Genomic DNA, 16,919 nt, shown 5'->3' with positions numbered 1-16,919 from the left:
CTTAAGCCTCAGCAATGGCGGGCGCCCCTCCCCCAGCCTGGCTGTTAGGTTGCTGCAAGATCGCAGACTGCTGTGCTAGCAATGAGGGAGGCTCCGTGTGCGGGGGACCCTCCTGGCCAGGTGTAGGATATAGTGTCCTGGTGTGCCTGTTTGCTAAGATCCTTGGTAGAGCGCAGTATTGGGGTGGGAGTTACCCAATTTTCCAGGTGTTGTGTGTCTCAGTTCCCCTGGCTAGGAAAAAGGGATTCCCTTCCCCCTTGTGCTTCCCAGGGGAGGCGATGCCTCGCCCTGCTTCAGCTCTCACTGGTTGAGCTGCAGCAGCTGACCAGCACTGATTGTCAGGCACTCCCTAGGGAGATAAACGCAGTACCTCATTTGAAAATGCAGAAATCACCTGTCTTCTGTGTTGCTCACGGCGGGGGTGGGGTGGGGGGGGGGGGGGGGGGTGGTGTTGGAGACTGGAGCTGTTCCTATTCGGCCATCTTGCTCTGCCCCCTCAACATTCTTAAAGAAAAGAATTTTCAGCCCAGAATTTCATATCCAGCGAAACTAATGTTCATAAGTGAAGAAGAAATAAAAGCCTTTCCAGACAAGTAAATGCTGAGGGATTTCTTTACCACCAGGTCTGTCCTGCAAAAGCTCCTGAAGGAAGCACATAACATGGAAAGGAAAAACCAGTACCAACCACTGCAAAAACACACCAAAATATAAAGACCAATGGCACGACAAAGAAACTGCATCAACTAGTGTACAAAATAACCAAATAACATCATGTGACAGGATCACATTCACACATAGCAACACTAACATTAAATATAAATGAGCTAAATGCCACAATTAAAAGACATAGGTTGGCAAATTGGATAAGGAGTCAGGACCCATTGGTGTGCTGTACTCAGGATGCCCATCTTACTTGCAGAGACACACAGGCTCAAAATAAAGGGATGGGGGAAAATTTACCAAGCAAATGGAAGAGAGGAAAAAAAAAAAAAAAAAGCAGAGGTTGCACTCCTACTCTCTGACAAAACAGACTTTAAACCAACAAAGATCAGAAAAGACAAAGAAGGACACTACATAAGGGTAAAGGGAACACTTTGACAAGAAGAGCTAACTATTCTGAATATATATGCACCCAATAGAGGAGCACCCAGGTTCATAAAGCAAGTTCTTACAGAACTACAAAGAGACTTAGGCACAATAATAGTGGGAGACTTTAACACCTCACTGTCAGTATTAGACAGATCAAAAGATAGAAAATTAACAACGATATTCAGGAGTTGAACTCAGCTCTGGACCAAGTGGACCTAGTAGACATCTACAGAACTGTCTACCCTAAATCAACAGAATATACATTCTTCGCAGTGCCACATGGAACTTATTCTAAAATCAACCACATAATTGGAAGTAAAATGCTCCTCAGCAAATGCAAAAGAATTGAAATCATAACAGTCTCTCAGACCACAGTGCCATCAAATTAGTACTCAGGATTAAGAAACTCACTCAAAACCACACAGTTTCATGAAAATTGAACAACCTGTTCCTGAATGACTACTGGGTAAATAATGAAATTAAGGCAGAGATCAAGAAGTTCTTGGAAACCAATAAGAACAAAGAGACAATGTAACAGAACCTCTGGAACACAGCTAAAGCTATGTTAACAGGAAAATTTACAGCACTAAATGCCCACATCAGAAAGCTAGAAAGATCTCAAATTGACAGTCTAACATCACAATTAAAAGAGCTAGAGGGGCAAGAGCAAAGTAATCCAAAAGCTCACAGAAGACAAGAAATAACTAGGTTCAGAGAAGAATTGAAGGAGAGAGAGACATGAAAAACCCTCCAAAAAATCAACGAATCCAGGAACTGGTTTTTTGAAGAAAATTAACAAAATAGACTGCAAGCTAGACAAATAAAGAAGAAAAGAGAGAACCAAATAGACACAGTAAAAAATGATAAAGGGCGTATCACCACTGACCCCATGGAAATACAAACTACCATCAGAGAATACTATAAACACCTCTATGCAAATAAACTAGAAAATCTAGAAGAAATGGATATGTTCCTGGATGCATACACCCTACCAAGACTAAATCAGGAAGATGTTTAGGCCAATATCCCTTATGACCATCAATGCAAAAATCCTCAATAAAATACTGGAGAACCAAATCCAGCAGCACATCAAAAAACGTATCGACCAAAATCAAGCTGGTTTCATCCCTGGAATGCAAGTTTGGTTCAACATACACAAATCAATAAATGTAATCCATCACATAAACAGAACCAAAGACAAAAACCACATGATTACCTCACTAGATGCAGAATAGGCCTTTGATAAAATTCAACATCCCTTCATGTTAAAAACTCTCAATAAACTAGATATTGATGGAATATATCTCAAAATGGTAAGAGCTATTTATGACAGACCCACAGCCAATATCATATTGAATGGGCAAGAGCTGGAAGCATTCCCTTTGAAAACTGGTACAAGACAAGGATGCCCTCTCTCACCGCTCCTATTCAACATAGTGTTGGAAGTTCTGGCCAGGGCCATCAGGCAAGAGAAAGAAATAAAATGTATTCAGATAGAAAGAGAGTAAGTGAAATTGTCTGTTTGCAGATGACATAATTTTATATTTAGAAAACCCCATCATCTCAGCCCAAAAGCTTCTTCAACTGATAAGCAACTTCAGCAAAGTCTCAGGATATAAAATCAATGTGCAAAAATCACAAGCATTCCTTTACACCAACAATAGGCAAGCAGAGAGCCAAATCATAAATGAACTCCCATTTGCAATCACTACAAAGAAAATAAAATACGTAGGGATACAGCTAACAAGGAATGTGAAAGACCTCTTCAAAGAGAACTAAAAGTCAAGGAAATAAAAGAGGACACAAACAAATTGAAAAACATTCCTTCCTCATTGATAGGAAGAATCAATATCATGAAAATGAACATACTGTCCAAAGTAATTTATAGATTCAATACTATACCCATCAAACTACCATTGACATTATTCACAGAATTAGAAAAAACTATTTTAAATTTCATATGTAATGAAAGAAGACCCCATATAGCCAAGACAATCCTAAGCAAAAAGAAGAAAACTGGAGGCATCAAGCTACCTGACTTCAAACTATACTACAAGGTTACAGTAAGCAAAACAGCATGGTACTGGTACCAAAACAGACATACAGAACATTGGAACAGAACAGAGACCTCAGAATTAACACCACACATCTACAGCCATCTGATCTTTGACAAACCTGACAAAAACAAGAAATGGGGAAAGGATTCCCTATTCAGTAAATGGTGCTGGGAAAACTGGCTAGCCATAAGCAGAAAACTGAAACTGAACCCCTTCCTTACATCTTATACAACAATTAAGTTGGATTAAAGACTTAAATGTAAAACCCAAATCCATAAACACCCTAGAAGAAAACCTAGGCAATACCATTCAGGACATAGGCATGGGCAAAGACTTCATGATGAAAACGCCAAAAGCAATCGCAACAAAAGCCAGAATTGACACATAGGATCTAATTAAACTAAAGAGCTTCTGCACAACAAAAGAAACTATCATCAGAGTGAACAGGCAACATATAGAATGGGAGAAAATTTTTGCAATTTACTCATCTGACAAAAGTCTAATATCCAGAATTTACAAGGAGCTTAAACAAATTTATAAGAAGAAAAAAACACTATTAAAAAGTGGGCAAAGGATATGAACACACTTCTCAAAATAAGGCATTTATCAGGCCAACAAACATATGAAAAAAAAAACTCAACGTCACTAATCATCAGAGAAATTCAAGTCAAAACTACAAAGAGATACTATGCCACACAAGTCAGAATGGTGATTATTAAAAAGTCAGGAAACAATAGATGATGGAGAGACTGTGGAGAAATAGGAACACTTTTACACTGTTGGTGGGAATGTAAATTAGTTCAGTTATTGTGGAAGACAGTATGGAGATTTCTCAAGGGTCTAGAACCCAAATCTCATTTGGGTTTGTTTGACCCAGCAATCTCATTACTGTATATATACCCAAAAGAATATAAATCATTTTACCCTAAAGACACATACTCACGTATGTTTATCACAGCACTATTTACCATAGCAAAGACATGGATCTAACTCAAATGCCCATCAATAGTAGACTGGATAAAGAAAACGTGGTACATATACACCATGGAATAATGTTCTGTCTAAAAATGGAATGAGATCGTGTCCTTTGCAGGGACATGGATGAAGCTGGAAGCCATCATCCTCAGCCAACTAGCACAGAAACAGAAAACTGAACACTGCATGTTCTCACTCATAAGTGGGAGCTGAACATTGAGAACACAAGGACACAGAGAGTGGAACAACATATACCAGGGCCTGTTTGGGGGTGGGGGCTGAAGAGAGAGCATTTAGAGAATGAGTTAATAGGTATAGCAAACCACCATGGCACACATATACCTATGTAACAAACCTGCACATTCTGCACATGTATCCCCCCCACTTTTTTTTTAAGAAGAAATAAAGGGAAAAAAAAGAATCTAATGAGCGTATATACTCTATTTCTGAAACAGGTTCTTTTTCTCTCTATAGCTTCCCTTGTTTCTATTAAAGATAAAGAAAGACCATTTGGTTTGCAGAATAAATCTAGTCTCATTAAACTTGGCCTAATTATTATAAAAGTGCAGGAGAAACATGTGTTTCTTCATGGTACAATTTTTCATGTTTATTTACAAATCCAAATATTTTTAGCTTCTTTATACCATATAAAAACAAGATACCAAAAGTATATAAACTTTTTGAACCACAAGGTATCTGAGACAGGTACCAATGAATTTAGAAAGTTTATTTTGCCAAGGTTAAGAACATGCCTGTAACAGCCTTAGGAGGTCCTGATGACTTGTGCCCATGGTGGTTGTGGTACAGCTTTCTTTTATGGATTTTAGGGAGACATAATACATCAGTTGATACATGTAAGATTTACATTGGTTCAATCTGGAAGGACAGTAAAAATTGAAGCAGGATCTTCCAGGTGGTAGGTATAGTTAAAAATTTTCTGATTGTTAAATGGTTGAGTGCTTTCTATCAATAGAAAGAAATGTCTGGTTTCCAACTAAAAGTTGTGGAGACCAAGGTTTCATCATGCAGATAGAACCGCCAGGTAGCAGGCTTCAGGGAGAATAGGCTGTAAATGTTTCTTATCAGACTATGGTCTGTGTTGTTGTTAATGCTTGTTGTCTTTTCCTGAATTCCAAAAAGCAGGATGGTATACTGAGGCATGTTTGACCCCCACCCCTCTTCCTATCATGGCCTGAACTTGTTTTTCAGGTCAACTTTGGAATGCTATGGCCAAGAGGAGGGGTCCATTCATATGATTGGTGGCCTTAGAATTTTATTTTGAGTTTACAGCTTAAACATATGTTCAGAAATTAATGTTTCACCATTTACTTTATTTGAAAATGATCTAGATAGTCCATAATTATCTATTCTTCAACTTAACTTAGCAAAACTTTAAAAGTGTAAATTACCAAAGATATTTAGGAATCTATTTTTTTTAGTAGATAAAGTATAACACAAAACAAAGATATTCATCATTGAATTATTTTTCTTGTTTATGAATTGCATAATACAGAGATAACATGAGCTTATTATATTAGGAAACCTAGGTAGAACATGCCAACAACTCCAAAGACTTGTCTATTTTAAATAAACCAGCACGGTTTAGCTAACTTTTCATTCATTGAAGTTATCCACAAACAAGTGAACATGAAAAGCATTTGAGTTCATTCCCATATTTCTAGCAGTTTTAGAAATATTTCATTTATATAAACACTTATTTTCTTCAAGTTAATTAAATAGAGATCCTTAGCATATATTAATGTTGGCAATACCATTTGAAGATAGAAAAATACCCTGTATATATTACATACAAACATACATATATATTACAAGGCATACATCAACATACACAGAAGCAGATCCTGCAGTATTTAGTTTAAAATTTTAGCCATGTGCCTGATGCAGTGACACACGAAACTCACTAGTTCATAAAAGCACATGCAAATCTGGATCAGAATTATATTTCTAGCTAATGGAACAAGATTATTCACCCAGATGGCTAAAACAGACTTTTAAGATTTTTTATTTGCCACTTTTCCAATTGTCCCCGCCCTCTTCCTTTTTAGACAACAAATCTTCCAAATTTCCATTTCACTTCTGTATCAAACTATTTCTCTGACTAGGCTATTTCTACCCATTGTTGGACATTATGGGCTGTATAGACTTTCCTTAGTCTGAGGAAATGTGACTTGGCAGACTTATGTCCCTCAAATAGAAATTCACTAGTTTGCAACCTATCAATCCTTATATTTTTATGTTCTCTCAATCAAATTGTAGCCCAAGTGAGGGCTTTACCGATAGATTTTGGCACCACAGCACATGAGACTCCCATATCAAGGAGTCGGGAAACTTCTTTTGCCCTGACCCTTTTACCTACTCTTATACAAAAGACTCTGAGTCCCTATCAGTGAGTTGAACCAAAGGACCCTTGTCCTTTTGCCAGTCTTTATCTTGATTAACCTACCTGACCATTGCCTCAAGTGGTTACAAGTCAGGTTTCTCATTGTAATCTCTGCCTTCTAGCTTGAAAAATTCTCCCAATGGATAAATAGGGCAGACTTGTTTAACACTCTTTAATGTTAGGGAAGTTGCCAAGGTGTCCCTTTGGCCCATCCATCCCTTGATAATGTTACATTAAGACTTTTGTTTTGTTTTAACCCAATTAATGTCCATTTTATTCATTCCTTTTCTTAATAACCATCTACAGATGGCTACCCTCATTTTGCATTTCTTTTTTTTGTTGTTGTTGTTTTGAGACGGAGTCTTGCTCTGTTGCCCAGGCTGGAGTGCAGTGGCTGCTATCTCCACTCACTGCAAGCTCCGCCTCCCGGGTTCACGCCATTCTCCTGCCTCAGCCTCCCGTGTAGCTGGGACTACAGGCGCCCGCCACCACGCCCGGCTAATTTTTGTATTTTTAGTAGAAACGGGGTTTCACCGTGTTAGTCAGGATGGTCTTGATCTCCTGACCTCGTGATCCGCCCATCTGGGCTTCCCAAAGTGCTGGGATTACAGGCGTGAGCCACCGTGCCCGGCCTCATTTTGCATTTCTAAAGGAATGGCATTTAAGTATGATAAGGTAAAGAATTGACATTTAAAAGGCCCAGAATGCAGACTTCGGACCTAAATACTATCATTTGCTGAAATAAATAAGGTTGGGGGTAAAAGTCCATTAAGACAACATGATTGTGAAAAGCATCTTAAACATAAATACAAGGCTTGCTATGTAGATTTAAGCCAATGCCTTTTCTCTAATGTAAGAGTTTCTATAATTTTAGTCCTGGCGCATGGAGGGAGGATTCCCTATACATGGAGATTTGATGCAACTTTTTCTTATGAAAAGGTCTCAAAATAACTGACTAGAGTTAGTCATTGTGCCATAAAGGCATATTTTGGTTGTATCAGTGTCTTCCCAACACAGTTTGTGTTTTTTAACTAGATTACTGAATTCAGAGTTAAACCTATTAACACGGAGGGCAGAAAAAGCATTTTCTGTGTCTGGACTAAACATGCATAGACCAGAATGTTTTAAAAATAGTGCTTTTAATCTTACCTTATAGTCAGAGCCTGGTTCATTCTTTTTCTATTTATAAAATTGACTTGCAGTCCTTTCACGATTTTTTTTTTTGAGAAAATACTTTGGGGATGGTTTCTTGGGATTTTCTAGAACAGCGATGCCTTTAACCACTGCTCTGAGCTCAAGATCTTGACCAAGATATAAAGGTGGTTAAAGAAGCACGTCTGATTGATTTGAAGGCCTAACTTTACAAGGCATTTATCTACCTTTATTTTGTTCCTTGAGGAGGGAAGCCAACTAAGTGAAAAGGTTAGTAGGCAGAGGAGGAAAGAGAAGGACAATAGGGGTTTCATCAGTCTTACAGTCTTTTGTAATGAATATTTTAGTGAAGTTGTTTTAGAATCCTGAGGTCTTATAGAAACTACTTCATATCAATGAAAATAGATGTACCATTCTCTATGCCTAATTTGGGAGTGCTTATTTTCATGTGCACCTCTTAGATGGATGATTTTGTGCAATTGTAGCATTCTTCATAAAAGCCATTGCAATTCTAAATTATCTTTAGTAAGGTCTTGCCATTTTTTTTGGAAGATATTTACAGCTTCCAGGAACATACATTTTGAGCATAAGAGAAGCAGGTATACCAGAAGATAGAGTACTGGATGCTTTAGAATGTAAAGATTCCATTCTTGTATTGTGTCTTGGGTTTCTTGGAGCTGAGAAAAAAAAAGCCCAAGATGATATGCTACACTGTTGTGTTGTATGATATTTTATAGTATTCTTCACTGAATGGAAATTTTTCTTGAAGCTGGCAAGTGGCAAGTACACTAGTGTCAAGCGAACCCATTCTGTCACCAACTTATCCTAACACAGGAATCTTAATTTTAGGTGGCAGACACTTTAACAGCTTTTAAGTGTTTGATCCCTGCTCATCAGTCAAGTTGTGGCTCATCTCTGAGATTCCTTTGACCAATCTAGTCAATGATTTTCCTTACCTTTGCATATAAGACAAGAAACAAGAAGGAGAGAAACAAAATCCCTGTGAATGTGGCAGCAGCTATCCTTTACCTCTAAAGCTGCAGCCCTTTTCTGTCTGATGGATCACCACAAAACACCCAAAGGTCATAAGCTTTGCTACAGCACAAAAGGACCTTGAACTGGAAAGCCGAAAGTATCAGGGAGCTCAACTAAGAGAGTAGAGCTGAAATTCAAGAGGAACTTACTGACAAATTCTGGGTTTGGTGAGGAAGACAGAGAAGTCTAAAGGAGCCAGCAGTCACCTCACTTGCATACCTCATGGGTTACAGGGATAGCCACAAGGCTCCTTCAGATACGATCTTCAAAGACTGTCAAAGAGCAGAATCCTAACAAGCTGAGTTTCAAAGATCTAACTGATTTTAAATATAATTTGTGAACCAGGCAGCACCCAGTAGACATAAGCTGTGTTAGGTAAATTTATCAGAAATGAGGAAACAGCAATAGTGCAAAAACAGATTTGTTAGCATCAGGCTACATTCTTTATATGGGTTAAAGCAGAGAGGACTTTCTTATTATGCTAACTTAGGTTAACTGGGCCCCTTTTGATTGGTTACTGAGAATGTTCTGTTTTTTTGAAAACTGGCCTGCTTGGCTATTATCTCTCCCCTGATTCTTGAAAGGTCAGATATTTCAAGTAAACAATTTAGGTTTTAGTTTATTGACATGAAACTTTAGCATAAGTCACCCCATTTGAGGCCTTACATCCTTTTCTTTTAAAAAAAATTGTAACTGTTATAATTATATTTCAATATTTAGTTGTTAAAATCAAAGTTGAAAACTGTTTAGATGCATGGGATTTTCAAGTGAGGAGAACTCTGCTCTTTCTTTGGGTAAACTCTGTATCTTCATATTTTTGTTGTGGGGGAAAAGCACTATTAATAAAATATGTGGTTGGAGTGTTAATTGGGGACGTTAAAATATTACATTTAATCTCTCTCTTTTCAGGAGTTGTTCCCTTTCAAAAGGCCCTTTACTATAACCTACTTACAGTGGAGAGATGTACCACTGATCTCCTTGAAAAGAGGAGAAGATTTGGAAGTTCTAACTCCTTTTTTTGATGTTGTTTTTAAAAAGCTTTATTGAAATGTAATTTACATTTTATGATGTTAAACCATTTGAAATGTAAAATTCCATGGTTTTTAGTATATTTACAGATTTGTGCAAACAATAATAACAATAATCTAATTTTAGAATAATCATCACCTTACAAAAAGACTTTGTATCCATTAGCGATTACTCCCAATCTCTCTGCCTCTAATTTCCTGTACCATAGGCCAAGCAATCACTAATTTACTTTCTGACTGTACAGATTTTTCTGTTTTGTACATTTCATTTAAATGGTATCATACAATATGTAATGATTTATGACTTTATTTTTTCATTTACCTTAGTGATTTTTAAGTTTATACATGTTATGGCATAGATTAGTACTGTATTTCTTCTTACTGTAAAATATTATCCTATTGTATCACAATTTGATTACCTATTCATTAGCTGATGGACATTTCACTTTTTCCACTTTTAAGCTATTATGAATAACATTGCTGTAAACATTTGTGTACAAGTTTTTGTGTGGCCATGCATTTTAATTCATATTGGGTAGGTGTGAAGAATGAGAACTGCAAATTGTTGGATTATAAGATAACTCCATTTCATGTTTGACAAACTGTCTTCAAAAATGATTGCTCCATTGTGTATTTCCATCAGTATGCATAAGAATTCCAATTTCTTCACATCCTCACCAACACTTGTTATTGTGTGTCTTTTGAATTACAGTGATTCTAACGGATGTGAATTTGTTTCTCATTGTGGTTTTGGTTTACATTTCCCTAATATGCAATGAAGTTGAGAATATTTGCATTTGTGTATTATTCATTTGCATATTTTATTTGGAGATATGTCTATTCACATTATTTGCACATGTTTTAATTAGGTTGCCTCTTTGTTGTTTAGTTGTAAGTGTTCTTTATATATTCTATATACTAGATCTTTATGGGATATAATATTTTGCAAATATTTTTACTATGTCTGAAGGTTGTCTTTTTGTTTTCTTGATGGTGTCATTTGAAGCATAAAGTTTTTAATTTTGAAAACTTAATATTTCTCCATTTGATTTTCTTGGATTCTTCTTCAAATATTAATTGACTATAAATGTTAGAATCTATTTATGGGCACTCAATTTCACTGATCTGTAAATCTAACAAAAGGTCAGTAACAAATTGCCTTGGTTACTGTAGTTTATAGTTAGTTTTGAAATTGAGATATGTGGGTCCTCCAACTCTGTTCTTATTTAAAATTGTTATAGACATTCTGAATCATTTTCATTTTTCTACACTCTATTTCTGGATCATGTTCCATGGGCACTTAAAAAGAATGCATATTTTGCTGTTTTATAGTGAAATGTACTATAGATATTTATTGCCTTATAATTTTGTTGTAGTCTTCAATATCTCTGTTAATTTTTGGCCCAGGTATTCTATTATCGAAAGCTGTTTACTTAAGTCTTTAAATATGACTGTTGAATTTTCTATTTCTCCCTTCAATTCTGTTGTTTTTTATTTTGTGTAATTCTCTGGCTCTGTTTTTGGATGTATACATGTTTATAACTTTTATATCTTCCTGATATAAATCCTAGCTCCTTATTATTGCTGTTTGTATCGTATATCTTTTAAGTTCCTTTACTTTTACGTGAATTGTATCTTCAAAAATGTGCTATGTCTCCTATAAACACATCTAAACATTACAGTTTAGAGCTGAAACTTTCTTTTAATAATTATTATAATTATTTTATTGATAGTAGAATTATACCTTTTTAAATAATGTTTACAATTTTTAAATTTCTATGGAAAAAATATAAATTCCAATTCATATTTTTCAGTTTTTTTACTGAGCATATAACATATCATTTGTATAAGAAAATAATGTCTAAAACTAACATGTTTGTAATTTAAATAATTTCTTACTTCACCAAACTGAATTTTAAATGAAACAATAACAATCATTAAATGTTAAACAATATATATTCATATCTAAAAGATAATTATGTTTTACAGTATAATCATATGGGGTCTGGTACAACTGTTGTCACTCAAAAGATTTTCCAGTTGATTGGATTGACGAATGCTGTAAGTGTTTGCTTCTTAGTACTTTCGCACTTCTTGTGTTACTAAAACAATTTCTATACCTCCTTATGACACTACGTGAATCCGCATGTTGTGTATGTCAGGGAAATTAAGTTTTATTTTAAATTCTACTTATCTGAAGTAGGAATAATAATAATTGTATGCACCTAATTTGGTTACTGTAAGACTTAAATTACATAAAGCAGAGGGTATGGGGCTTCCTTAAATGCAAGCATTATAAAATCTCAAGTATTACTCTTATTATTAGTAACATTTTAAACTTACTAATATACTTTAAAAGGTCAAATGCAGGCTTACAGTTTAGTTGCTTAATATTTGTCATAAATTTGTTTTCAAACATATATATCTAATTTTTAAAAACTGTGACGTTCAAACATATTTTCGTGTTTTCTATTTTAGATTTTTGTTTCACTTAATATTACAGTTATTCTGTCTTCATTGGAGCTTTGGATAGATGAAAATAAAATTGCAACCACTGGAGATGCTAAAGAGTTATTACACACATTTTTAAGATGGAAAAGATCTTATCTTGTTTTACGTCCTCATGATGTGGCATTTTTACTTGTGTAAGCATATCTTGACATTATATAAAGTGTACCTGAAGAAAATATATGCAATTTGACCCAGTATCTGACAGTTGATAAATGTATATTTAAAAACCTATTTTTTTCTTACATACACCATTTAAATATTTTTCACAACATGGTATTTATAACAGAATTACTGATATCAATGTGTTTATTGGTTTGAAGTTAAAACTCACTCGTCCATCTTGTTCCCATATTACTTCTTTCCCAAGAGTGTATGCCACCTTCTTGAATATCTCACGCAATGCATAAAATTTTCACAATATCTATTCAGAGAAACATCTGAATTCTATCAATACAGTAATTCAGCCTTCTTGTTATGATTTGTTGTTATAAATTAAAAAGTAAGCAAAGAAATTGAAACAGTATGTTTTAATATCTCTAATATATCTGCCTTGTGCTTAAGGTTTTAGTACATTAAACTTCCTATTTAATAGACTCTGTTTTTCTTTTATCAATATTCAGAAGATATATATATGTGTGTATATATGTATATCTATCTATCTATCTATATATATATAGAGAGAGAGAGAGACAGAGAGAGAGTTTTAAAGATTATACATGGAGTTTTAAACATTTTACTTTTTATCTTCTGTCCCCTAAATATAACATGCCTTTTTCATGTCTCTGGAAGGCTAATTTTGTCTGAATAACAGAGACTTTTGTCCATAGAGTGATTCTGCTCATTAACCAGTTGCATGACTTTAGCTTTTTACTTTTAAGGAATTTTATTTATTTTTAATATTTTTTGTTTTTTCCTTCAGTTTTTCTGTTTTAGTTTTTTAAAATCTACATAAAATAAATCTTTGTTATGTTACAGAAATCCTTATGAAAATACACTTTTCATGATTTGTTCTTAAAATCTATTTTATTGTTTTTAAAAGAAGTAGAAAGACTTAGTCACATCTTATGCTATGCTACATTAATGTTAGATAGAAATATTAATGATATCATAAATGTAAAATTTGTCTTATAAAAATTCATATTAATTTTTACAAAATTATGTGATTATGATCCCTTTTTAAACTTAAGTTACAGAGAAAAGTCAAATTATGTTGGTGCCACCTTTCAAGGGAAGATGTGTGATGCAAACTATGCAGGAGGCGTTCTTCTGGTATGGTATGGTTATGTATAGAAAGTATGCTTGGGAGGCCGAGGAGGGCAGATCACCAGGTGAGGAGATGGAGACCATCCTGGCTAACACAGTGAAACCCCTTCTCTACTAAAAAATAAAAAATAAAAATTAGCCAGGCGTGGTGGCAGGCGCCTGTAGTCCCAGCTACTCCGGAGGCTGAGGCAGGAGAATGGAGTGAACCCGGGAGGCGGAGCTTGCAGCGAGCTGAGATCGCGCCACTGCACTCCAGCCTGGGCGACAGAGCGAGACTCTGTCTCAAAAAAAAAAAAAAAAAAAAAGGAAAGAAAGAAAGTATGCTACATAAATTAGTATACAGTTATGCATTTTCATAGTTAACTTTTATGTATATTAAAATTTGCATTGTTTTAAGTGTCTTTGTCACTGTTGCTGATAGAAATGTTTAAACTATAAGAAGTGCTCATTGAATTAACTACATATAAAAATTTTTCAATTTCCTATCATGAGTTCAAGATATCCTTTCTAGAAAGTTAAGGTAGTGAACTAGTTTACTTTTACTGTAAAGTGCTCTTCAAGTTTTCATAATCTTAATATTTAATAATTAACTTTGGCTAAAACTTAGATTTTGTATGTTTTCCTAATTATATACCGAACATAATTATGAACCAGATTTAAATAAAACATTTGAAAGTATCAGTCGCCTTAAAATGCTTCATAGGGTATAAGTAAAGAATAAAACAGAACCAAATGTCCTAATTGACATTAATTATCTTAGAGAATGTTAGTGTATTCAAAACTGATATTTTTTGCTGTTATTTCATAATACTGTCACTATTCTGACAAACAGAACTTGCCTTTTTGTTGTGTAAGTGTACAATATCTACTGGAGTTTCACAGAGGCAATGAACAAATGAAGTGAAGCTAAGTGAAGCAATAAAGAGATGAATCAATTAAACGGAGATAAAAATAATTTCAAATTCTATTTTAGATTTAGGGCATACATGTACAAATTTGTTACCTGGGTATATTGCAAGATGCTAAGGTTTCATATATGATTGATTCTATCACCCAGGTACCAAGCATAGTACCCACTAGTTAGTTTTTCAACCCTTCCTCCAACCCCAGGTAGTTCCTGGTTTCTAGTGTTACTATCGTCACGTCTAAGTGGACCCCATGTTGAGCTCCCACTTATGAGTGAGAACAGGCAGTATTTGGTGTTCTGTTCCTGAGTTAATTCACTTAGAATAATAGTCTCTAGCTGCATCCATGTTGCTGCAAAGGATATGATTTTTTTTATGGCTGCATAGTATTCCGTAGTTTATATGTACTACATTTTCTTTATCCAATCCACCATTTATGGACACTTAGGTTGATTCCATGTCTTCGTTATTGTAAATAATGCTGTGATAAACATGTAAGTGCCAGTGACTTTTTGGTAGAATGATTTTATTTTCTTTCTTTCTGTCTTTTTTTTACTTTATTTTTTTTGAGACAGAGTCTCTCTCTGTCACCCAGGCTGGAGTACAATAATGCTATCTCAGTTCACTGCAACCTCCACCTCCCCAGGTTCAAGCAGTTCTCCAGCCTGTCTCCCAAGTAGCTGGGATTACAGGCACTCACCACCAAGCCCAGCTAATTTTCGTGTTTTTAGTAGAGACGGGGTTTCGCCAATTTGGCTAGGCTGGTCTCGAACTCCTGACCTCAGGTGATCCACCCGCCTTGGCGTCCCAAAGTGCTGGGATTGATTTATTTTCTTTTGTATATATACCCAGTAGTAGTATTGCTGGACTGAATGGTAGTTCTGTTTTAAGTTATTTGAGAACTCTCCAAACTGCTTTCCACAGTTTCTGAACTAATTCCAGTTCCCCCTAACAGTGTATAAGCAGTCCGTTTTCTTCATAGCCTCATCAGCGTCTGTTGTTTTTATATTGTAATAAGAACCATTCTGACTGGTGTGAGATGGTGTTTCATTGGGTTTTGATTTGCATTTCTGTAATGATTAGCTGCTTAACCATACAGAAGAATAAAACTAGATGCCTTCCTTTCACCATATACAAAAATTAACTCAAGATGGATTAAATATTTAAATGTAACTCCTCAGACCACAAGGATTCTAGAAGAAGACCTAGGAACCACCATTCTGGACTTTGGCCTTGCCAAATAAAATATGACTAAGCCCTCAAAAACAACGGCAACAAAAGCAAAAATTTACAAGTGAGATGTAATTAAACAAAAGAGCTTCTGCACAACAAGAAATATCAACAGAGTAAACAGACAGCCTACACAAAGGGAGAAAACATGCACAAATTATATATCTGACAAAGGCCTAATATCCAGAATTTCTAAGGTAGTGAAACAATTGAACAAGCAAAAAACAAATAACCCCATTAAAAAATGGACAAAAGACATGAACAGACACTTCTCAAAAGAAGACATACAAGTGGCCAACAACATATGAAGAAAATGCTCCAACAAAAATTGATCTTCAATATTTATAAACAAGTTTGGAGAATGTGGCTTATACTTATGGTCAAGTGAGTCATCTGGTCTCAAATGCTGGAATTTGACTTGTTTATTTCATCACATGCCATAGTAAGAAATCATAAGACTCTCCCATGGAGAGTGTAAGGCCTTCATTGATTAACAAAGAGGAGAGGAGAACTGATTTTCTCTACAGGGCAGGATTCCAGCATGGGCAACATAGTAAGAACTCATTTCTACAATAATTTTTAAAAATACAAATATTAGCCAGGCATGGCTAATAACTATAGGGAAGACCCCTATAGTCCGAGCTGAGGTAGGGAAATCACTTGAGCCTAGGAGTTCAAGGCTACAGGAAACTAGGATTTCACCACTGCACTCCAGCCTGGGCAACAGAGCAAGACCCCATCTCAAAAATAACAACAAAATTTTTAAATTAAAGACAGGCTAGCTACCAGGAAGAAGAAAATGCCATAGTTTACTGGACAGTTTATGCCTCATGGGCAGAGAAGAATGGTCTCTTTAGTGACGACAATTGGAAGAAAGCTTTTCCAGTATTCTTTCTTATTCTCCACAGTTATTTTGCCTGCCCATTTCACTGGAAAAATCAGCTATAGCCAATGTCCACAGAAGTGAGATGTTGAAGAAAATAGTTGAAGTTCTGCCTTTTGATGTTTAAATTCCCACCACCCTTTCTACCCAATCCTGCAGGGCTATAGATTGTAATTTAGAGTCTGTATACTTCTGATGCTGCTCCTTCCTAAAAGTTTGTATGTGAAACCACAACACAACTGGTTTTTGGTTGAGTACAAACAAGAAAGAATAATCAGCATATGATTTTTCACTTAAATTTTTTTTTTTCTTTTTTTTGAGACAGATCTCGCTTCTGTTGCTCAGGCTGGAGTGCAGTGGCGCGATCTCAGCTCACTGCAACCTCTGCCT

General features: G+C 35.5%; 1 protein-coding gene across 1 annotated transcript in view; it reads left to right on the top strand.

Annotated features, from left to right (window-relative positions):
* The window catches only part of ADAM2 (ADAM metallopeptidase domain 2), a 113,906-nt gene that overhangs the window by 44,797 nt on the left and 52,190 nt on the right, over positions 1-16,919 (top strand). The window contains exons 8-10 of the mRNA XM_003902677.4: positions 11,727-11,798; positions 12,216-12,382; positions 13,436-13,517. Coding sequence (XP_003902726.1) covers positions 11,727-11,798; positions 12,216-12,382; positions 13,436-13,517 — 321 coding nt within the window. The remainder of the gene's footprint in view (positions 1-11,726; positions 11,799-12,215; positions 12,383-13,435; positions 13,518-16,919) is intronic.

This window comes from Papio anubis, chromosome 8 (genome assembly GCF_008728515.1).
Source record: "Papio anubis isolate 15944 chromosome 8, Panubis1.0, whole genome shotgun sequence".
Classification (NCBI taxonomy): Eukaryota; Metazoa; Chordata; class Mammalia; order Primates; family Cercopithecidae; genus Papio; species Papio anubis.
The sequence above is the reverse complement of the archived record's forward strand: the minus strand, read 5'-3'. Positions and strand labels throughout refer to the sequence as shown.